This window comes from Lissotriton vulgaris, chromosome 9, assembly GCF_964263255.1.
Source record: "Lissotriton vulgaris chromosome 9, aLisVul1.2, whole genome shotgun sequence".
NCBI classification, from domain to species: domain Eukaryota; kingdom Metazoa; phylum Chordata; class Amphibia; order Caudata; family Salamandridae; genus Lissotriton; species Lissotriton vulgaris.
In genome coordinates this window covers 223,335,875-223,360,941 of record NC_141697.1, presented here as the reverse complement: position 1 = coordinate 223,360,941, position 25,067 = coordinate 223,335,875, and the positions used below count along the sequence as shown (strand labels likewise).

Sequence of the window (25,067 nt, the reverse complement as noted above, 5' to 3'; positions counted from 1 at the left end):
AGCTACCTAAAGAAGGAGGCCACCAATCACCTGACCACATGTCCTGGTCCTTGCCAAAGACCAGGACCTCTGTCTTGTCCCCGTTCAACTTTAGGGAGTTGGAAACCATCCACTCTGCAACAAGTTGCATGCAGGCCCTAAAGTTAGATGCGGTTTCACTCACAGAGTGGGTCAGGGATACCATGATCTGCGTGTCGTCGGCATACGACACTACCTCCATCCCCTGAGATCTTACTAGTCTTGCAAGGGGGGCCACGTAGATGTTGAACAGGGTCGGACTCAATGCCGACCCCTGTGGCACCCCACATTGCAAGGACTTAGCAGGGGAGAGGTATTCACCTAGCATGACACGCTGCTCTCGTTGGTGTAAAAAGGAGCTCAGGAGACTGAGTGCCGGTCCTTCTACCCCTGCCTCCCTTAACCTAGATGTTAAAGTAAGGGGAGACAGGGTGTCGAATGCTGCTGAAAGATCAAGCAGCACCAGAACGGTGGTTAGACCCAAATCCACTTTTCTGCGGATGTTATCCATGACTTTCGTCAGGGCAGACTCCGTGCTATGCAGCTTTCTGAAGCCATGTTGGGACCCGTCCAGGAAGCCTGAGGTGTCAAGGAAATTGGAAAGATGGAGATTCAAATGGGTCTCCAACATCTTAGCAGGGGCCGGCAGCAGGGAGATGGGTCTGAAGTTCTTCAGTACTCCGGGGTCTAAGGTGGTCTTTTTCAGCAGCGGCTTTACAATGGCTTTCTTCCAAAGAGATGGGAAGATGCCCTGTTCTAAGGCTCCATTCATGACTTCCAACATTTGTTTTGTCCAGCAGGCTATTAAGATCCTCTAGAGAAAGAGCAGGAAAATGTTCAAGGGACTGAGGGGAATCTGTATTCCAAGCTTCCAGTCGTTTAATTTGAGAAAAATCCTCAGAACTAAGCGAGTTCCTCTGTGACTTTAGAGCTATGTAAATATCATCTATCTTTTTGTAGAAAAAGTCTGATATATCATTACATAGCTCCTGGGAAGCAACTACAGGGTCAGGAACCTGGAGGGAGCACAGTGAGTCTACTATTTTGAAGAGCTCTTTAGAGGATGTTAAAGAACAGGTTAAGTTGGAAAAATAGTCCTGTTTTTCCCTAATGACTCTCTTTTTGTACTCCCGTAGTAGGTTTTTATAACCTTCTCTGTCTTTGAGATCCCAGGATTTACGCCACCCCCGTTCCTTCTGTCTGCATTTTTGTCTGAGAAGCCTCAGATCGGCGGAAAACCAGGGGGCAGTTGGCTTCTGTCTAGCTGCAGATTTCAAGGAAGGAGGGGCTAGTTCGTCAGCAGCTCTGGTAATGGCATCAGTGAGTTCTTGGGCCGACTCATCCACCTTCCGCTGAGTAGAAATATTGATGTTAAGAATGAAAGGGGCTAGAGCCTCCTTAGTAAAGTTTTTGAAGCTCCTTTTAGATTGTTTTTTGCCAGTGCCCACAATAACATCAGGGCAGGGAATATCTAAAGACAGCGGGACTGCTAGATGGTCAGACCAGGTAATTGGTACCGGTATACCGACCTCTAGTCTAGAATCATTAGAAAAGATCCCGTCAAGGATATGTCCCGCCTTGTGAGTCGGGTGGAGAACTCGTTGAACAAAATCGCATGCCTCCAGAGAATTAAGCAGAGAGAAGGTATCTTTCGAAGAAAAATCCTCTAAGTGAAAGTTAATGTCACCCAGGATGGTGAAATGCGGTCTGCCAAAATAAGGTTCCAAAATTCTAAAAAGTTCTGGGCAAAAGTTGGCTCTGGACCCGGGGGGCCTATAGAGTAGAATACCAGCAAAGGCACTCACCGGAGTATGCACAATACAAAAGTATAGCGCCTCAAAGGGATCCGTAGAGACCGATAGGGGTTTTATAGTACAGGAAAGAGTAGATTTAAAGAGGATGGCTATTCCGCCACCTCTACAGCGATCTCTATCTAACCTTAGGAAGGTGTATCCTTCAGGTATGGCCAAAAGCAGATCATGGCCAGAGGACTCAGAAGCCCACGTTTCTGTAACAAAGACCCAGTCGGGATTCCTCGAGCTAACAAAGTCGTGAAATTCAATCCCATGTTTGATCAAAGAGCGAGCATTGATCAAAAATCCCTGTTTGGATTGGGAAACATGGCTGGCAGGCACAGATGGAATAGAATGAATAAGGGCCTGAGTAGAGCAAGCAAACGAAATGTTGCAAGAGGGACACGAGCGAGCCCGACGCAATACCTCGGGTCTAAGCCGATGGTGGCAGCAGAGCGCAGGGGGTCTCAGGGACTGAAGAGTACAGAACAAATCATCCCGAGTGGGGGGTGCGTGCACGCCAGGAGTCCCAGAGCTCAGCCCGTCCAGCAGCGCGTCCTCAGCGCGGACGGGTGCAGACGGGCTGAACTCTGGCGTAACTCCGGCGTCAATCTGGCGTCCCCGCAGCGCGTAACCGCTGCGCGTCAGAATGACTGGCTTAAACACACGCCTAGCGTCCTTCTGACGACTAGAGCGTCAAGCCTACCTGCTGGCGCCGAAAAGCGGCACCGAGTACTTCCAAAATGGCGCTCCTGAGATGCCAGTTACGCGAGGATGCGGACCCGCCCAACAGCGGTGTGGTTCCCAAAAGTTAGAATGCAAGTGAGGGCCAGGCGCGCTTTAAAAACAGGGGAAATGTAAATAAATCCAAATGAGATGAAAAACGAGGTAATTTAAAAACACACAGCAGCTCTGGTCCTACTGCGCACACAGCGCGTACCACACACAGTGAAGTCCATTCCCTGCAGGGAGATGGACCAACGCAATAGTTTTGGGTTTTCCCCCCGCATCTGCATTAGCCACTGCAGGGGCCGATGATCTGTCTGCACCCGGAAGTGGGTACCAAAGAGATAAGGCCGGAGCTTTTTGAGGGCCCACACCACTGCGAAGGCCTCTCTCTCGATGGTGCTCCAGCGTTGTTCTCGGGCCAGAAGGCGTCTGCTGATGAAGGCCACTGGTTGGTCAAGTCCTTCGGGGTTCAACTGGGAAAGGACTGCCCCAATGCCATGGTCGGAGGCATCCGTTTGGACGATGAATTCCCGACTGTAGTCGGGGGCCTGGAGCACAGGGGCAGAGCACATGGCGGCCTTCAGCTTCTCGAAGGCCACTTGGCAGTCTGGGATCCAGTTGACCTTCTTTGGGTGATTTTTGGATGTGAGTTCCGTGAGGGGCCCCACAATGCTGCCATAGTCCCTCACGAACCGCCGGTAGTAGCCGGTGAGGCCCAAGAAGGCGCGGACCTCGGTCTGTGTGATGGGGGGCTGCCAGGACTGGATGGCAGCGATCTTGAGTTGAAGAGGGGCCACCAGACCGCTTCCCACTTGGTGTCCGAGATAGGTCACGGACCCCTGACCTATTTGGCATTTGCTGGCCTTGATCGTGAGGCCGGCCCGTTGGAGGGCCTGCAGGACCTCGGAGGTGGTGGAGGTGGTCGGACCAGTGGCGGCTGTACACAGCGATATCGTCCAGGTAGGCGGCGCTGAATTCCTCGAGTCCCGCCAAGACCTGGTTCACTAGTCGCTGAAAAGTAGCTGGGGCATTCTTCATGCCGAATGGCATGACCTTGAAGTGGTAGTGGCCATCAGGGGTGGAAAAGGCGGATCGTTCTTGGGCCCTGGGTGTGAGACCGATCTGCCAGTAGCCCGCTGTCAGGTCGAAGATGCTGAGGTAGCGGGCAGCTCCCATGCGGTCGATTAGTTCATCTGCTCGGGGGATGGGATGAGCGTCGGTTCTGGTGACAGCGTTCAAGCCCCGGTAGTCGACGCAGAATCGGAGCTCTGGAGTGGTGCCGGGGGCGGCAGCTTTGGGGACCAGTACCACTGGGCTGGCCCAGGGGCTGTCTGAGGGCTCGATGACCCCGAGCGTGAGCATCTTGGACACCTCCTCTTGGATGCAGGCCCGTACCCGATCTGGTACGCGGTAGGCCCGATGTCGGATAGGGGGACTGTCCCCAGTGTCCACGTCGTGCAAGCACCAGGGGGTGACCCCTGGAGTGAGGGAAAACAGAGTTGCAAACTGCAGCAGGAGGTCCCGGCAGCCTTGGCGCTGTTCCGGGGTGAGGGCCTCTGAGAGTCGGACCCCGTCCACGGAACCGTCTTTCTCCCGGGTCCTTAGGAGATCAGGGAGGGGCTCGGAGTCTTCTTCGGCTCCGCTGTCGGTAGCCATCAGGAGGCTGAGCTCCGAGCGCACAAAGTGGGGTTTTAGTCTATTGGCGTGGAGGACCCGGAGGGGGTTCCGAGAAGATTCCATATCGATGAGATAGGTGACGGGGCTCTTGCGCTCGACCACTTTGAAGGGCCCCGTCCACTTGTCCTGTAAGGCGAACGGTTCGGTGGGGGACATCACCCACACTTGTTGGCCAGGTTCGAACTCGATGGAGGAGGCATTTTGATCGTACCACTTCTTCATGTCCTCCTGACTGGCCTCAAGATTCGCTTTCGCCATTTCTCTGAATCGCCTGGTCTGATTGCGTAGGGTCAGGAGGTACTTGAAGACATCTGGAGGGGTCTTCAGAGGGGGCATCTCCCAACCTTCTTTGACTAGGCTGAGGGGCCCTCGCACAGGGTGTCCGTATAAGAGTTCGAACGGGCTGAAGCCAAGGGACTTCCGGGGGACTTCTCGATATGCAAAGAGGAGGCACGGCAGTAGCACATCCCACTGGCGACGGAGGGGCTCTTCCAACCCCCCAATCATCCCTTTGAGCGTGCGGTTAAACCGCTCGACTAGTCCGTTTCCTTGAGGGTGATAAGGGGTTGTGAATCGGTAGGTGACCCCACACTGTTGCCAGAGGGATTTCATATATTTTGAAATAAAGTTTGTGCCTCGGTCGCTGAAGACTTCTCGGGGAAAGCCCACCCGGGAGAAGATCCCCATCAAGGCCCGGCCGACCACCAGGGCTGTCACAGTTCGCAGGGGAACAGCCTCGGGGTAGCGGGTGGCGTGGTCCACCAGTACCAGGATGAACCGATGTCCTTGTGCTGTACGGGGGTCCAGGGGCCCCACAATGTCTATTCCCACCCTCTCGAACGGGGTGGTGACAACTGGGAAGGGTTGCAGAGGTGCTTTAAGTTTGCGGCCGCTCTTCCCGCTGGCCTGGCACGTGGGGCAGGACCGGCAGTGGTTGAGGACGTCCTTTCTCATCTTGGGCCAGAAGAAGTGGGTCACCAGGCGACTGTAGGTTTTGTCTTGACCCAGGTGACCAGCCAGGGGGACATCGTGGGCCAAGTTTAGCAAGAAGTCTCTAAAGCGGAGGGGCACCACTAGCACTCGACTGGCCCCTAACTCTGCGATTCTCTGTTCACTGTACAACAGGTCGTTGTCCCAATAGATCCAATGGTTTCCGGTGGTGTCCCCTGCGCTCTGGGCGAGGGCTTGCTGGCGGAGTCCCTCGAGGGAGGGACAGGTCTTCTGCTCTTGACGGAACTGTTCCTGGGTGGGCCCCCCTTCCTGACGCCACTGAGCCAGGTCGGGAAGGTCCTGGAGCTGAGCGAGCCCTTCGGGGGTTTGCCCTGGGGGGTTGGCACGGTCGGTGTCTTCTACTGGAGCGACCGGGGGAGGAGGTGCTGGCCATTCAGGTTCTTCGGGTCGGGGGATGGTACGGGCAGCCATGGACCGGGTGGTTACGCACGCCCAGTCCGGGAGGCCCAACATCCCCAGGTGCTCTCTTCTCTCTACGGCGGCCCACGGGGAACTCTCAAGATCATTCCCCAGGAGACAGTCCACGGGGGCATCATCTCGGACCGTTACCTTTAACATGCCGGAGACTCCTCCCCATTCGAAGGGGACGCAGGCCATCCGACACAGACTCTCGGAATTGTCGGCTGAACGGACAGGGCAGAGAATGTTCGGCAGGATCTGTTCTGGGGTCACCAGGTGACAGCGGACGGCTGTCACACTGGCCCCTGTGTCACGTAGGGCTTCGGCCCTGCGCCCATTAATGTTCACCCACTGACTATATTTTCTGGTGTTGGCGGGTAGGGGAGCCCGCGGGACCATGTCTCTTCCCCCTAGGCATGCTAGAACTATGGCGGCCGGCTCCCACTCCTGTTGTTCTTGCTCGCATTCCTCTTGCTCTTCGGAAATTTGTTCTTCCCCCAGGGCGGCGGCAGCCATCTGGCGGGGTCTCGGAGTCTGATTCTGAGGACAGTTCAGGTCATTTGCGTAGTGGCCGACTCGCTGGCATCGGTGACACGTGACATTGGCTCTGTACCCCGGGCGCACCGGGGGGTTGCCCCGGTTGGCCGGGGGCGGGGTGCTGGCAGCGGAAGCGGCCGGGGCGGTGTCTTTTCCTCGTCCCTGGCCTCCTCCTCCTCCTCGGGGACGGTGCTGACCTTGGTGGTTCCGGTTCTGTTCGTGCGGCCCATTCCGGCTTACTCGAGTAATCTCCCACCGGTCAGCCTCGGCGGCGAGCTGCCGTGGATCTGTCAATTTGCTGTCGAGGAGGTGCTGCCTGAGCTCGACGAAGCAGTTGTTGGAGAGGTGCTCCCACACCATGAGAATAAAAAGTTGTTCGTAGGTTGTTACTTGGCTCCCCTTGATCCACCCCTCGAAGGCTCGGCTGAAATAGTTTACATACTCCACCCAAGTTGTACCCGGGATCCGGGTGCTGTCTCGGAACCTCTGGCGGTACATTTCGGGTGTGAGCCCATATCGGGTGAGGAGGGCAGCCTTCATGTGGTCATAAGAGGTCATCAGATGGTCTGGGAGCTGTAACAGGGCATCGCGGCCCTCATTGACGAACCTCCCCCATAGACCGGCTCCCCAGTCACTTCGATCGATCCTGTGGGAGGTCATGGCGATCTCGTAGGCCTAGAACCACTGTTGTATGTCGTCATCTCGGAAATACTCTCGAACGACATCCTTGGGGATGTGTACTTTCTTTTCTGTCGCTCCGGGAGTGCGCGGTTGCTCGGGCACCCCCAGTTCTTTGTTCTGCTTTCGTAAGTCTATTTCCGCTAGCTTGCGCTCATGTTCATACGCTAGTCTCTTTTCTTCGAGTTCTCTTTGTCTCTGTTTTTCTTCTCGGAGCCGCAGATGTTCTAGGTTCAGTTTTTGTTCTGCTAATTTGAGTTCACCGTCCATTTTGAGCCGGGCCATTTCTAACTCATGTAGTCTGTTTTTTTCTCTCTTGGATCTCTTCCTGCGAGAGACCCGTTCTTCGCTCCTCGGGAGCCGTGGTGCTCCTCTCCGATGTTGCAACATTTTGGTCCGGGGTCTGGCGGCCCCGGTTTCTGCCCATGACTCAATGGCGTGTTTGAAATCGTCTTTCGTACTCAGACCGGTGGTAGCAATGCCTAGTTCAATGCAGAATTGTTTCAACTCACGATGGCTGTATTCTTCCAATTTCTCCATCTGGAATTTCTCGGTGGATCCGCTCTCTTTGGTTGTCATTGTGGTTTTGTCGTGGGGTGAGCTACTCTCTGTACGATTACGCGTTGATTCGGATCGCGCCGCTGGCCACCAATGTTAGACGGACCGGGAGGGTCGGCCGAGGACAAGAGGAGAGGTCTCCGGGGAAAGCCGTCTCCAGCGATCGTACAGACGAATAACTTCCCCCCCACAGACGTACACCACACAAGGATAAGGTTTAACGTTCTTTATAAGCAATCTTTAAGTACGGCAGAATGGTACAAGGAGGTCTGGACTCAGAGGTCCCCTCGATTCTAGTCTCTTGGGCGGAAAGGGGGAAGCGGGACAGTCTTGTTACCAATCTGGTAGATGCGATGATAAGATGGATAGCTCACAATCCTCGAGCTCGGCGTTCTTAGATGGACGGGCCGCGGCGGAGCCAGCAGGTCCCGAGATGATCGTAGGTAGCGACGGTCCGCGGCGGCGCCAGCAGGTCCCGGTGAAGATGAAGGGTTCAGAAGGTTTGCGGCAGCGCCAGCAGGCAGGACAGTAGTTCACAAGGCAGGGCTACGGCAGCGCCAGTAGTCCGTCAAGGATGAGTTCGTCACGGTGTCTCTCGACTCCAGGATACAACTGCCTTCCTGCTCTGGAGCTGCCCCAGTTATAGGTCTGGCGTCCTTTGATGTCCGGACCCTCGCACTTGGAGGTCGGGAGGTCCGGGATGAGGGAGTCCAGACACCCAGCAGGGGGGTGGAGCCAGCGCCCGGGGGAGCTGGGGGCGATCGGCACCTGGCGGGGGAGAGCCATCGACACTTCTTTCTCCCATTGACCTGCCAAGTGGGCCGCTCACCTCCTGGGTGGATGGTGGTGCCGGGATGTCGGGCCCTGGCCAGGCCCAGGGTTAGGGTCGATCTGAGGCCACGCGGCCTCGTGGTGCAGTGTCCAAGATGGCGGCCGGGCCGGGCGAGGGAGCCGGTAGTGATTCGGCCCCATGATGAAGAGATGTCCGGGGGCAGGAGTCCCGTATGAGACGGGGTGCGGGTTGGTTCTGTGGGTAACACCTGGAGGGCCGGGCTCGGGCCCTGTCATGCGGGGAGGAAGCAAGCCCTTCACGTGGCCTGTCCAACACGGTCTATGGCCCTCACTCTGTCTATGGCCCTCACTCTGTCTATGGCCCTCACTCTATCTGTCTATGGCCCTCACTCTGTCTATGGCCCTCACTCTATCTGTCTATGGCCCTCACTCTATCTGTCTATGGCCCTCACTCTATCTGTCTATGGCCCTCACTCTATCTGTCTATGGCCCTCACTCTATCTGTCTATGGCCCTCACTCTATCTGTCTATGGCCCTCACTCTATCTGTCTATGGCCCTCACTCTATCTGTCTATGGCCCTCACTCTATCTGTCTATGGCCCTCACTCTATCTGTCTATGGCCCTCACTCTATCTGTCTATGGCCCTCACTCTATCTGTCTATGGCCCTCACTCTATCTGTCTATGGCCCTCACTCTATCTGTCTATGGCCCTCACTCTGTCTATCGCCCTCACTCTGTCTATCGCCCTCACTCTGTCTATCGCCCTCACTCTGTCTATCGCCCTCACTCTGTCTATCGCCCTCACTCTGTCTATCGCCCTCACTCTGTCTATCGCCCTCACTCTGTCTATCGCCCTCACTCTGTCTATCGCCCTCACTCTGTCTATCGCCCTCACTCTGTCTATCGCCCTCACTCTGTCTATCGCCCTCACTCTGTCTATCGCCCTCACTCTGTCTATCGCCCTCACTCTAGCTATCGCCCTCACTCTAGCTATCGCCCTCACTCTAGCTATCGCCCTCACTCTAGCTATCGCCCTCACTCTAGCTATCGCCCTCACTCTAGCTATCGCCCTCACTCTAGCTATCTATCGCCCTCCTCTATCTATCTATCGCCCTCACTCTATCTATGGCCCTCCCTCTATATATGGCCCTCCCTCTATCTATCGCCCTCCCTCTATCTATCTATCGCACTCACTCTATGTATCGCATCACCACAGCATCCCTCAGCACCACTACAGCATCACTCAGGGGCACCACAACATCACTATGCGCTACCACAGCATCACTGAACGCCACAGCATCACTTGTCGCCACCACAACATCACTCAGCGCCACCACAACATCAATCTGTGCAACTATTCAACAACAACTGGTTCAAATATGTTCTCTCAATGTTTCAAGCTTTATTACAAATGTCACAAAAGATGTTAATATTTCACTTATGTTCTTGGATTTTCGTCACAATAAAATACACTGAACATAATCTTCACAAAAGTTATTTACAAAAGTTTAAGCTAGTGCCATTATAAAATTACAATAACTTTAATTTAAGTATTAATTATTTTAAAAAATGAAAAGCCATTGTTATTTGTAATATCAATACATGTAAGCCAAGTAAATACAACACATATTGCATTACAAATGCTATAGGTGTCACATTTGCGAAAGTTAAAACTATTGGCACTGTAAATGACAAAGCTATTAATTTCGCTATTTTCAAAACCAACACATAAATAAAAAATGTGTCTTTTACAATACCAATAGCTCAAACTTTCCTAATGCGAGACCTATTGCATTGCAAATGCTTGGTGATATTAGAGACTGTAGAAAAGACGGAAGGGAGAGACAATAATAAGTACTTGTTGCAACGAGAGAACGTCTGGATACACAAAATGAACTCTAGTAAGCTGAATGGTCTTAATGACCGTATACAGTTTGCATGCTACCTATAACTGAACTGATAACAGTCATTAGTAAATGTTTGTAATTGTATAGAACCTGTGGTCCACTTGGTGATGACCTGTGTATATTTATCATCTTATATAAGAGGATTACCATGAGCAGTCAACACATTGGTTGGAAGGGGGGCGTGGCTAGCAGGCCACCATGGCGGACGGAGTTTGCTAGTGCTCCGGTGCCGCTGGGAGAGGTGAAGATCCTGTAGCCTACGCCGAGGGTCATCTCCACCTGGAAACGGTTGTTTTTGGAGGCGCTTCTCCCCCGACTGCTCCGCTGAAAATCCTGGAGCTCTGGTGACCGGGGTTCCTGACTTGTGCCGTGGCTAACAGGGGGGCCTAGAGTCACGCTGCAGACCGGGGCCTCGAGTGACAGGGGTGCCCATAGAAAGAGGACGGTGAAGCGACAGAGCACCGGAGCCTCCGATCCTGCAGGCGGACACCTGCACCTGGGATCCTGACCCTGCGGCTGCCGAGGGGCGAGGACGGCGCCTGGTGTACCTGGACGTCGGGAGGAGGAACGGAGGCTGTGGACGGGCCGGTGCTGCAGGCTGGGACGCTGAGACGCGGGCGCCGAGGGCCGGACATTCCCGCCGCTGGCAGTGCCTACCTGCTGCGGGGGCCCCCCTGCCTGGCTTGCTGTCTGCCCGAACTGCATTGAAGGTGAGGAGCCCCGGGAGAGTGCGGGGCGGACCCCTGGGACCCTGCACTGGGCGGCGAGCCGGGTCTCGTGTGCCATTGCTGCCCTGGTTCCTGAGAGGGCGGACTGCGGAGAGGCGGGGACCCCTGGATTGGAGGCCGGGTCCGGCTGGGGCGCCCTGGATGCCTGGCAGAGACAAGGCTGGTGAAGGGACTATCCCCACGCAGTGGGCTGAGGACTGAGGCGCCGGAGAAACATGCAGCAGCACAGCTAACGCCCCCCAAAACGGCACTGTTACTGCGCCTAACCCATTCCCTCTGTAACTACGTTGTGCCCATGCATTGCTGAGGGCCCAGGCGGGGCGGCGCCCAACTGCTCCTACTGCCGTTTTTGACTGCTGCGGACGGCCTGATGAGGTGGGGGACATAGCGCTTCAGGGTGGTGGGCCCAGTGAAAACCCTCGGCGCTCATATACGCTGGGAGTGGTAGAAAGCGGCCCCTCCCCCCTGCAGAGACGCGGACACTGCCAACAGCTTCCCCAAGGTGGGAGCATCAGGTGTGACCGGCGGGGAAACAACTGGAACATAAGACGCACACTAGACGGCAAATACTCGCCCTGACCCGCGCTCCTACCGCCAACCAGGCGCCTGACGTCTAATATGGTGCGCAAAGGCGTGAAGAACTCGGAGGGCAAGGAGGGCCCGGGCATAGGACCTGCCCGAGATATGGACCCTGGGGGCTCTGCACCGCTAACTCTGGCCTCCAGCACCTCAGAGAGCCAGCAAGGCGACAAACTAGACCTTATCCTAAAAGAGATCAGAGACTCTAGGGCCGTGATGGAGACGCAGATGGGCACCCTCACCACTAACCTATCCTTGCTTAAGGCGGACCACGAGAAATTGGCGGATAAAGTTAAAGATCAAGGTCTGTCGCTAACTGAACTCGCCCCGACAGTGGCGGAACACACGGACTCCATCCAAGTGATCCAACGTCAAGTCAAAACCCTGCTGGAACGCGTGGAGGACGCGGAAGGGCGCAATCGGCGCAATAACATTCGCGTTATTGGCCTGCCGGAAAGAAGCGAGGGGTCCCGGCCGGCAGAGTTCATGGAACAGTGGTTCCGAGATAACGTTGCCCCTGAGGGTCTGTCGCCGTTTTTCTGTGTAGAAAGGGCACATAGAATCCCAACTGGCCAGCCAAAACCGGGACAGACACCACGGCCGCTTATTGTCCGGATCCTCAATTACCGGGATAGAGACATGCTGCTAACTCAAGCCAGAATCAAATCGGTCATACCATGGGAAAATAAACGAATTTCACTATACCCAGACTATACCACTCAAGTGCAAAAACAACGGTCCTCATACTATGAGGTAAAACAGAGGCTCCAAAAGGCTAAACTGCGCTACGCCTTATTGTTCCCTGCACGCCTAAAGGTGATCCACGACAAGAAGACTCACTTTTTCGAAAGCCCCACGGATGTGGAGGAATGGATGGAGGTGATGGACATCGAGGAGCGACTGGACCCGACGCAGGACTCCACAGGCAACGGATCCAGGGAAGACTCGACTCAAGGGGAGACCAAGAATGGCGCCCAATGCACTCATCCGAAGCAGCGCAAACCGACCGCCCACCAACAAAAGCAGGGACAGGCTGATGCAGTGGCAGCGGTGGGATCCTTCAGAGACGACGGTGCGACAATCAACACGGACACTGAGGATAGCACTGTACACTGACTCGGATAGCAGTATGATCCTATTTCCGACGGTGACGCCTAGAGCCGCGGATGAACTTTTGGACAATGCCCAAGAGTAATACCTCCTATGAACTAGACCTGAGACTTGATTACAACACGATATCCTTTTCTGTATGAAGTGGGGGGGGGGGCGGCGGGGTGGGGGGGAGGGGGGGGGAGGGGAAATGTGCTTGCTCAGAATGTGTATGTTGCCCTTTATTTGCTGGCGAGCACCGTGCGGCCTGCCCTGGATGGGGAGAAAAACTCAGATACAGGGATCGTGCGATGCGGTTCCTGCGCCTCCTGTGGCGCATAGCTGCAACGGGCTGGTCCTGCCAGTATGGGGCCGCCCTTGTCCCCCCCTCCCCTCCCCTGCCCCCTTACTTCCCCCCCCTCCACGAGACGTGGCTACCTACACTGACTAACTTCGAAAAGAGCTCTCCCAGCGGCGCCGTTGAGCCGGCGACATGACCGAGCATGGCACTATGGACACGGCAGATGCTTGGCCGACCCCCCACTAGCGTATGCATTGTTACTTGTTTATTTACGTTCCAATGTTTCTGGTTTGGCACAGCAGGGTTTGGAGGCTGCGCCTTTACAGTTGGGGTTTGGGATAGGGAGGGTACTGTCTCCTGGGGGGCATGGAAGAATCACTCAATATGACATATGGGAACACTACTTTTGACACCAACACGGGGCTATGGCTGACACACACGGAAAGTATAGGCTGGTCACCTGGAATGTGAGAGGGCTGGGGGCATTGCAGAAGAGACACAGAGTACACGCTTTCCTACTACGGCAAAGGGCACACATAGTGTTCCTACAAGAGTCGCACCTGACACACTCCGAGGCACTCCTATTAAGAAAGAAATGGAGGGGTACTGTTTTTTCTACCACATACTCTGCCTTCTCAAGAGGGGCCACAATATGGGTGCGCCATGGTACTCCATTTGTGGAACTGGAAAGGCGGACTGACGAACAGGGACGCTATGTGTTGGTGAGAGGCACCTTGGACGGGGAGGTGGTAGTGCTGGGCAGCATTTATGCCCCGAATTTTGACCAGGATAGGTTCCTTACTGCTGTGGGCTGGGCGTTAGCGGATTGGGTGGACGTCCCCTGGATTCTGGGTGGTGACTGGAACATGATTTTGGATGTGACCCTCGACAGATCACACCCCCCCCTCCAGGCGGCGGGAATACATAAACTATCAGAGTCATTTGGGACGTGGCTTCGGGGTTGGAGTTTGGCGGACATCTGGCGCACACTCCACCCGACACACAAAGAATACTCATGCTACTCCCCGGTACACAAATTACATACCAGATTGGATAGGTTTGTATGCTCTAACTCTGTAGTGACTAGGTGTGCCACAGCAGATTACCTTGCTAAAACGTTCTCGGACCACCGACCGCTGGCGGTTGACCTACACTGGGGTAGAGTACCCTCACCAGTTCCTACCTGGAGGCTTAACCCTGCGCTGCTCGAGGATGGCCCGTTCCGCGCACATTTAGCTGACGCCTTAACTGATTACTTCAATACCAATTGGGACTCCGCATCCTCGAACCTAGTGGTGTGGGACGCAATGAAGGCTGTCATACGGGGGGCTGCTATAGGCCGACAGGTGGGAGCCAGGCAGGAGATCCACGGTAAGCTATGTGAAGTGGAACAGCGCTTGCGCGACCTAGAAAATGCAGCGGGGCAGGACCCTGGCCGTACAACTGAGCTACAGCAGTGTAATATTGACCACGCAGAATTGCTAGAAACCCTGAGAGTGATGGACTATGGGGCCTATCTGAAAAGACAACAGGCGGAGGCGGACAGATCCGGCGCTCTGCTTGCCCGGCTAGTTCGGGATGCCCCCGAATGCCCTACCATAACGACTATTAGGAACGCAGCGGGTACACAGGTGCACACTCAAATGGAGATTAACACAGTATTTAAGACTCACTTGGAGAACCTCTACGCCCCCCCCTCTGTAGGGACCAGAGAAGACATAACGGGATTCCTAGATGACCTAATGCTCCCAGTGCTGACCCCTGGAATCCAGGCGGCTATAGCCGGACCTATTACACAACACGAAATAAAGGTAGCAATCCATACACTTAACCGGGGAAAAACCCCGGGCATGGATGGCCTGCCGGGGGAATTTTATCAAACCTACGCTGATGTGCTGGCCCCCGTCCTGGAGAAAATTTACAACACCGCCTACGAGGTTGGTCACCTCCCGACTACCACCATGCAGGCCTTGGTGATCTCTATCCCGAAGCCCGGCAGGGATGCTCAAGATGTGGGTAATTACAGACCCCTATCCATGCTCTCCACGGAGTATAAGATCCTTAGTAAGGCTATTGCCATGCGGATCCAGCGCCACCTCCCTGGCCTGATCCATTCTGACCAATGTGGCTTCCTTCCAGGGAGGAGTACCTCCCAGAACTCGAGGCGACTCCACGCTCTCATGACAACTACACCTCACAACTTACCGCACGCTGGCTGCATAGCCCTTGACCTCCGTCAGGCTTTCGACTCCCTGACGTGGGACTTCATGTTTGAAGTCCTGCATCGTTTTGGGTTCCCAGAGGCCCTTATAAAATGGATCCGCTTGTTGTACACAGGCCCGACGGCTAGGGCACGCACGGGAAGACACACATCGGACTGTTATGAGGTCCATAGGGGCACAAGGCAGGGCTGCCCACTGTCGCCACTGCTGTTTGTGCTGACGTTGGAACCCCTGGCTATTGCGCTTCGCATTAGAGCTGCGGAGGAAGGCATACCAGTAGAGGGCATCGACCACATGGTCTCAATATATGCTGACGACATCTTGGTATTTCTCCGGAACCTGCGAGGGGACCACTCGCCCCTGGCGACTGTTTTCAGGCGCTTTGAGATCATATCTGGACTGGCTATAAACCCGGGAAAGTCCCTGGGCTTCTTCTTCCGAGAGGGCCAACAGCCCCCCTACATACAGTTCGGGGCCTATGAAATTCAAGTGGCACCAACCACGTTCAAATATCTCGGGATACAGGTATACCGGGACCCAGAGGCTCAAATCGACGGTAATATCCGTAAGGCCATTACTGGCCTGCGAGGTAGCATAGGTTTCTGGACGTCCCTACCCCTATCGGTAATGGGACGGGTGGCAGTCTCGAAGATGGTCCTGCTCCCCCGCATATTATATTACTTTGTAAACCTGCCGGTCCTGCTCCCGCGACAGATTTTCACCACACTTGATACATTACTGGTCAGCCTCATATGGGGATCGGGGAGAAGACGAATTAGCCTTAAAAAACTGCAGCTACACACCAGACGGGGCGGCCTGGGGGTACCGGACCTGCGAAGCTACTACTATGCCAGCCAGCTCCAATGGTTGACCCGATGGGTGGCGGGTAGAGACTTGCATGAGATCGGTTACACGACGGACAATTTAGCACGTGGAGACATACACTCCCTCCTCTTGCCCAATGCTAGGACCCCCAGGGACTGCCACCCCCTTCTGCATGTGGCCCTGACCTGCTGGAAGAAATCGCTGTCATACACGGCGGGGACCTCCCCATATGCGGATAATATCCCTCTACTGGGGCTCCCGACACCACAGGGGACTCTAACACAGCGCAGACTACGTCCATGGACGGAGGCCGGGGTGGACAGGGTGGGAGACCTGTTCGGCGATGACACCATACTGGACCATGCCTCATTTGTGCAGGTCACAGGAGCCCCTTCACGTTTATACCTCCTACACGCCTCGGTAACTCACTACATACGACGGACCTGGGCCCCACAACGTACAAAACCAGATCAACATGAGTTAGTACACCTCATGCATTATATGGGCACGGGGGGACACTTGGTGAAATGGCTGTATGTTGGTATCAGAGAACATGTGACGTCGCCGATCGCCACACTCAGGGAGACCTGGACTGTAGACGCGGGTGAAGACATATCAGACGGAGAGTGGAAGGTAATTCTGGGTCATCATAGACGGGTATCTAGGAATGTTAAATTTCAGTTCATACAAGCCATGATTCTCCATAGAGCTTACCTTACGCCCCAGAGACTACACAGAATGTTCCCTACCGCTGCACACTGCTGCCCGAGATGTCAACAAGACGAGGCACATATTCTTCACATGCTATGGGCATGCCCGAAATTACATACTTACTGGGGGACGATCAAACACACGCTGCACTCCATAACAACACTCCGGATCCCGGAGGGTGCATTACCCTGTCTACTAGGGAACAGGAAACGGCCCAAAACATGCAAGGCACAACTGAAGTTTGCGGACCTGGCGCTAGTGCTGGCGATCAGGGTGCTCACTATGAGATGGAAGTCGCCCAGGGCCCCGCAAGTAGCAGTGTGGCGCAGCGACATGCTGAAATGGGGTAAAGCAGAATCTGCAGCTTTGCGGGAGGAGGAGAGCAAGGGCCTTCGCAAATACCCCATAGCACAGGAATGGGACCAAATGCTGATAGAACTGGAAGAGACAGACCTGGACAGCCCAGGAGACCCGGTGGGATGAACTTACACAGATGGCAGGGGGGGCTGAGGCTCACGAGCAATGGGGCAACTCACCGGGGTTAGACCAGACCTAGGACCCTACACAAATTCCAGATAGACAGAGCCACCTTGGCCCGGGATATCGAGTGTAGGAGAGAGACCAACCAGGAGACAGAGGGGGGCGGGCGGGGAGGGGGGGACAGTTGGGGTTTGCCAATAATGAGAACCATGATTATGGTGTTTGAAACACATACTTGGGATGCATCCGGGGAATGTTATGCTAAGTACCTCACAACTGAAATGTTATACCCCCACAATTAATGGTTAAGAAAATGGAAAAGACTGCTGAGTGATATGAGGTGCAATTGAACAGAAATGTATGTCATCCTGAAACAGTCACGAATAAAGAGTTTAAAAAAAAAAAAAACACATTGGTTGGAATGCACTTATAGTTCACACACTTCGGACATTCAATTTTGTTTTATGAACTGGTCTTTATGAACCCATTCTTTTTTAATCCGTTTTCTTGGGCACTCTATTGCACTTTGTCCTGTTCTTAGCGCATATTTTTTTCTTCTTTTTACACCGTTTATTTCTATACCTTATTTTTATACCTGTTAAGATTGAGCAGAGAGATTATTTGATCACTCCGTGAATTCCCCCACTGGAGTATCTATTGGGAACGGCGGCAGTTTTTAGGTCTCGCGACCTATCGATGCGCGCAAGCGCATCGAGCGTAGCGAGAATTCATGTGGCGAAAACATCTTCAAACCAAAGGGCTTTCAGCCCCGCGGTTTTCATGCAGTGCCCGTGTACATGCACGCGCATCGCATGCAAGCCCAGCCCAGTCCTCCCCTCATTCACGCCCACCCACCAGGCTCTCCCGCCCCCATCAGGCTTCTCTCCCAATCCGCCTGCCTCCCGCCTGCCTCCCCTCGCGCATTCACGCCTCCCACCAGGCTTTCCCGCCCCCATCCGGCGTTCACGCCTCCCACCAGGCTTTCCCACCCCCATCCGGCTTCCCTCGTAATCTGCCTGCCTCCCCTCGCTCGCATTCCCGCACCAGGCTCTCCCGAAACATTACTTTTTTCACTGCTGGCCGGCCCATCTAGTTTTGCACGGCTTTCGTTTTCCGCTTGTCTGTTTAATTTTTAGGTCGAGTGAAACTCGGACCTATTATTGTCAAACCAAAAGCTGACTTTTTACGAGCGGTTTTTCGAAAGTTCACGTGAAATCACGTGAACACAAGCTCCTTCGTGCACGAGCTTGCATTTCACCCACAGACTTCCCCTGCCAGCAGCATTTGCGCCGTGACTTCAAAGGGTTCCGCTGCCCCGCCCCCTGCTTCACGGCCATCTGTTCCCCAGCACCTCCCCTCTCTCTCCCCTTTTCTGCAGACTGTCTCTGTCTCTTTTAAATGCACTCTTATGTCTGCGGTCTTTAGGAGGCTTAATTGGTTAGTCCAGATGTCTTTCATTTGTTTATTTTTCACTCCGCGCTTTAACTTCATCATGTCAAAACCACCTAGTCTTTTTACATGAGGAAACATTCCCTATGCAATCAAAGTCTCTTACGAACATTAGCTGTAACTAAAAAATTAAACAAGTGCACGCATCTGAGTGAGCATGTAAGCAAGTGTTCACCTCCAATGCTTACCTATGTTCTATTAAACAAGCCCTTGCAGGTCGCTCTCCTTCCCCCTGCTATCTCAGACTCCCCTGGTTTCGTTCTACCCTCTCCTCACAGCTCGCTCTCCTTCCCCCTGCTATCTTAGGCTCCCCTGGTCCTGGGGCAGCCCCTCTCCCCTGCCTTTGGAATCTCATTCTTGTGCTATCTGTTCAGTTTCTGTGGACGTCCATGGATGAGGATGTATCCCGAGTAAGTGGGTTACATTCGTTTTGATAGGGACACGTGTTGGGGGAAGAAAGTATTAATCTGGAAGTTTGCTTTTACTTCTTGTTCAGCCCGTCCCGTCCTCCTGCTTGCGTTTCAAGGTCTTCTCTGTGCGCCACCATTGTCCAAGTTAACTTTGCTCCCGCCCCCTCCCGTTGTCTGAGTTCACCACCTCCCTTGCCCCCCCTCCTCGCCATTTTCAGGGTGTGTGGTGTTATATATGATGTGGAGCCCTACAACAATACTGCATGCTGCACCCGCACCAGGGCAGTAAGCACACCGACTTTCATTGCCCATCGGCTTCCATACACCTCACTCTTCCAAAGAAAATCATCTTTGATCGGCACAAACTGTTAGGAAGCTTCAGTAATGTGTTTAATTTAAGTTGTAGATTATTATTATAACAACGTTTTCTTCATTGTTTATGGTCTTTTATTGAAGTGAAACCACGTTATAAATGAAAGATGGCTGAAATGCAGCGTGAATTTGAAACGTCTAAGATTAATCCCGGCATCCCTGCTTCACTAATGTGTGCGATCCTGGGCAAAATCTTTTTCACCAAGCCGCCTTTGTGTACATCACATATGACAGAACCTTTGAATGTGTGAGTTCGGGGTGTGCGCTGTTCAAAAACCTCTCTTATGTTTGATTTTAATATTTTAAAATGTAAAATCTATAATAAATAACTAGGCCTTTTATAGTGTTCACGTGTCTCTTCTTTAAGCAACTTCCGGGCCAGGTCTCCTTCCCCTCCAGTCCACTCCACCTCAGTCTCTCCTTTCACGTATCCTAAGACCACCTCCTCTGTTTTTTTCCTAAAACCCCAGCGTGCGCTCGGCCTCATGCCAGCATTTCTCCTCCCCTAATTATTCACTTGTCGGCCGGCCAGCACATCAAAGGCTGCTGCTCTCCGTGCGTCTCTCACCCGTCCTTCCTTGTAATTATTTACATGACTTTAGTTTAACAGTTCTTCTTCCTCATCTCTGGTACACGCAGTTGAGTTTCATTGACCTTTTTTCCTCTTAAACATTAGTATAGCGAGAACAATCCCAGTGATTTTCAAAATGTGGGCACTTAATGTTTTGTTCTCGTCAAAATCCCAATGTGTTTTTAGCTTTGACTGATCTTACAGTTGCTTGTTTTAGCTATAAAGCCAATAAAATGGGCTATCATGGTAATAATTCCTGTTCTTTACATTATGCCACGGTTTTGGATTTGAGGTTTTCTACAGTGTGGTCCGTCGCATCTAGATGCCAGAACACTTAGTTTACACAGTTGTTTAACAAAAAAGTATAAGCAAAGAATAAAATCATAGCCACACCAGTTATATTTACATTAAATTAATATTCTAGAACCCAGTTTATTGAATTTGGTGTATACCTTCATGTTTTAGTGAAGGAGGAAAGTGTTTTTTAAAGGTCTCGTGCTTTTCTTCCAATAGTTAATTAGTTTTTGTTTGATCTTGGGTTATATAATCAAGAACATTTCAGGAGTTAGATTATCCCTTTCAATGAAGGCAGCACACGCAACGCCACTCACACACGCAACGCCACTCACACACGCAACGCCACTCACACACGCAACGCCACTCACACACGCAACGCCACTCACACACGCAAGCCCACTCTCACACACGCAAGCCCACTCTCACACACGCAAGCCCACTCTCACACACGCAAGCCCACTCTCACACACGCAATGCCACTCACACACGCAATGCCACTCACACACGCAACGCCACTCACACACGCAACGCCACTCACACATGCAACGCCACTCACACATGCAACGCCACTCACACATGCAACGCCACTCATCCACGCAACGCCACTCACACACGCAACGCCACTCACCCACGCAACGCCACTCACCCACGCAACGCCACTCACCCACGCAACGCCACTCACACACGCAACGCCACTCACCCACGCAACGCCACTCACCCACGCAACGCCACTCACACATGCAACGCCACTCACACATGCAACACCACTCATCCACGCAACACCACTCATCCACGCAACGCCACTCACACACGCAACGCCACTCACACACGCAACGCCACTCACACATGCAACGCCACTCACATATGCAACGCCACACACACATGCAACGCCACTCACCCACGCAACGCCACTCACCCACGCAACGCCACTCACCCACGCAACGCCACTCACCCACGCAATGCCACTCACCCACGCAACGCCACTCACCCACGCAACCTCACTCACCCACGCAACCTCACTCACCCACGCAACGCCACTCACTCACGCAAATACACTCAAACCCACGCAGTGCCACTTTTACCCACACAGCACCACTTTCAGACACACAACGCCACTCACACCCACGCAAGCCCACTCTCACACACGCAACGCCACACTCACCCATGCAATGCCACTCACCCATGCAATGCCACTCACACACGCAACGCCACTCACACACGCAACGCACCCACGCAACGCCACTCACCCACGCAACGCCACTCACCCACGCAACGCCACTCACCCACGCAACGCCACTCACCCACTCAACAACAATCACACACGCAACGCCACTCACCCACGCAACGCCACTCACTCAAAGGCACTCACACCCACGCAGTGCCACTTTCACCCACACTGTGCAGTGCACAATAGGTCTCGCAGTAGGAAAGTTGGAGCTATTGGTTTTGTAAATGACAAAGCCCTTTATGTTTTTAAAATGAAAACAAAAATAAAAGGCATTGCTATTTGCAATTGTAATAGCTCCAACTTTCCTACTGCGAGACCTATTGGCAACGCCAGTGCTTGTTTTTTTTTAGCATCACCGCGTAGAAGTCTGTTCATTAGTTCACTTGCACGTGACCTAATACAGGAAGGTTTCAAGGCAGAAACACGGAAGCACTGCCAGCGTTTGTTTGCGGAGACGGGAAAACTGGCTCGTATATATATATTCAGTTAGTTTGTTAAGCGGATTCACAACTCGATTGCAGCGGTTTGTTTACATTGTACGAAAATGATGTTTTTACGTTCTGATTACAGAATCACAATTTAAGGAATCGAGGAACGGCATGTAAGTTTTGACATCGTGTCATTTTCTTATGGAAAATGTGAGCACTTACCTGCTTCGGTAATACTGCACAAAGGGCACAAATTTCACAAACACGGGTGTTTTTTCACAAAATACTGGGCTGTTCGACTCTGAATTACTTCAAACAATGGTTTTTTTGAGGATGCTAATCACGAGTAACACATGATTTGACAGCAGGGTTATTTCTGTTTTGAATTTGTGATATGGTTTTGACAATCCATACCTGATGTTGTATGAATAGTTATACTTTCATTTTTGAATTATAGCCCGAAATGCATAGGAGCAAAGTAAAGCAACAATGCCAAAAAAATGAAAATTAAAGAATAACAATGAAATGATGAAGTCATTTCCTTAATCAAGTTTGAAAAATAAAATGAATGTTGAAGAACAAGAATACATGCAATTTGTGGAGTCCTAGCTTTTGGGAACCTACAGGAGTGCCCAGGGGATGCAACTAATGGCTCATTAGAAGCACTTATAACAGTTTACGTACAGACGTCTAGAACGGAAAACCTCACCCGTGGTGCACCCAAATCACTGACAGAACTTTTTTCAAAAATAATCCTTCAACAACTTTAAGGCTGTGCACTTATACCAAATAATATAAACCATTAAGACATGGCTCTGCAGTCCAATACTAATATTTTACTTCTTATACCATTCACAATTTGACTGGTTTACATTGCACAAAGGTAAACCAATCTTCACTAAATCCCATTTTCATACTTTCAGCAAAAAGGGTTTTAGCAGTGAAAAGAAAAGGCTCACCTGTGTCATTGGTTAAACTGTCCACGCTGAACTCTAAACTATTTTTAAAAGTGTTAGAAATCCTTGAAGGCTTCTTACGGATACCACTTTCATCATCATGGCATGGTGTTCCTTGATTGGGTTTTAAAGTTGGTGCTTGAAGGTCACTTAGGACAGAGAACTATAAGTGCACAAACAGGAAAACGTGATTTATTAACATTAAATTGCAATTTCTACAGAAGAATGCATTTCTTTATCACACTATTCAAACTCTTACAATATCACTTGGAAGCAATTTCTTTTTGATTGATTTCCAGTTTTTTGCACTTAGTATGGGTATCATTTAAAAACATCAGAATACACATTGTCCCTCATCACCCTATAATATTCCCCACCTTACTGCCAGCGATCCACTTTATTTTCTTAGACGCCACATCTTATGTCATCCATGGAATTTTTTCCTGTTCACATCAATTTAGTCTGCACCGGCATACAGCCTTTGTCCCTCATCTTTCATGCCAAGGGGCATTTCTCATCCTGAACTACACAGCTGTGGGGGTGGCAGCTGCAGTGGTCGCAGAAGACAAGTGATATCAACGTATAGTTAAATATTTCACATCGCCAGCACTGACTAATTCCATATGAATTCCAAACCCCGTTTGAATGGTTTTCTGGCCCTGTACTTTTGTCCCATTCCAGAAACTTTCTATATAGGATAGTCTCAAAGTGTTTCTAAGAAGGTGCTAACCTAATCACTCCTTAAAGGCATGTGCTTCCTTGACTCCTACACCTGAGTGCAAGTAGCCAATTTTAGTAGAACGTGTGGCATAGAATTTTGTGTGGAGTTCGCCGGAAAGAAAGCTGCTCTTATGGCCACATAGTGAGTATCTACATACCTTTTCCTAATCACTATATTTTGATGGTCATATATTTTCTTTCAATTTATTTCAGACGTTTTTGAATGGTTTTTGCAAGTTATATACCAGTGTGTCATAAATCAAGGATAGGACATGTTCATGTAGTGCGCCAGAGAGCATTCAATATTCCAGTGGACTTCATCCTTTACCTCCTGTGCAGGTGGTGAATATTTCTGCATGGTCTGAGACATCTAGAGGTATCTGTAGTACAGTTAATCAGTCAGTTTGTTTTCCTTCTTCAGGACTTTGAATAGTTTGAGCCCCTGTGCTCCCCAAATAACACCCAACTTTTATATACCAATTAGTTTGAAGTTTGAATAGCTTTATTTCGATATATTTATCATATCATAAAAGCATTACAATACAAAATGAATAAAAGTACATTGCAATCTAACAATTCATTCCTCTCAGACAATATACTTTATATGAGATCTACAAAAACAGAAATAAAATATCATAAAAATAGATTTATTAGCCGGAAGAATAAAAACAAGCTAGGGGCTGGATCAAGCAGAACGTATTACTGGAGAAGCAATTTCCTCACAGATCTTATCCGCCATGCCCAGCCAAGGAATTTTGCCAGGCAACAGGCGAACAAGGAGCGAGCATCAGATCGTAATATACGTAGAGCCTCCAGATGCGATCTAGTGCCCAGGCTCCTGCATAATGGTTTCAACCATCTGTTCCTGGGCGCTACATAAGCGGGACACTCGAACATTAAATGGGCAATAGACTCAACCCTTGATTCACAGAAAGGGCAATACGGTATGGTTTGCAATGGTGGCTTCCAACTCGATGTTAACTGCCCTAAAGGTAGAACTCCCACCCTGAATTTGAAATACAACGATCTATCACCCGGATTAAGGATCAAGTCCAGGTAAGGTTCTCTAGAGGGGAGCTCCTTAATTGCTAGAAACTCTACGACAGATCTACATAATTTGGAGTTGCTCGTTCTGTCGTTATCCGCCCATGACCAATATAATTTCTTGAGCATCTGTTTGGGTGGAGCTGTTTTATTAGCCCAAGCATCTCCTAGACCCAGTTCACAAAGAAGTCGCTTGACTTCCCTAAGCCAGCCGACCTTGTGCCAGCCGGGTAATGAAAGGAGTTCTCTTAGGGCATCAGCATAGCTGGACAGTTCTGGCACATTCCATATCCGAGCCCATAATAAGAGGGGGCGTAGCCTAGCTTGCTCACTTATTGGGCGTGTACCTGCATCAAGTAAGAGTGGGAGTGTAGGGGTACTGTGTGGTAACTTCATAAGATCTTTAAGGAAATTGTTCTCGAGGTGTGTTAAGGTGTCGACTCTCTGTACACCCCACAATTCCGCACCATACAGTGCCGCACTCACCACCCTAGCCCTGTAGATGTCTAATATTGCCCCAATGGGTTTGAGAGATGAGGCACGTTGTTCTTTTAGCA

General features: G+C 51.8%; 1 protein-coding gene across 1 annotated transcript in view; it reads right to left on the bottom strand.

The window, feature by feature from the left end:
* TOGARAM1 (TOG array regulator of axonemal microtubules 1) overlaps positions 1-25,067 on the bottom strand; it is an 871,068-nt gene that overhangs the window by 718,258 nt on the left and 127,743 nt on the right. The window contains exon 2 of the mRNA XM_086937344.1: positions 22,750-22,909. Within this exon, the coding sequence (XP_086793470.1) occupies positions 22,750-22,909 (160 nt within the window). The remainder of the gene's footprint in view (positions 1-22,749; positions 22,910-25,067) is intronic.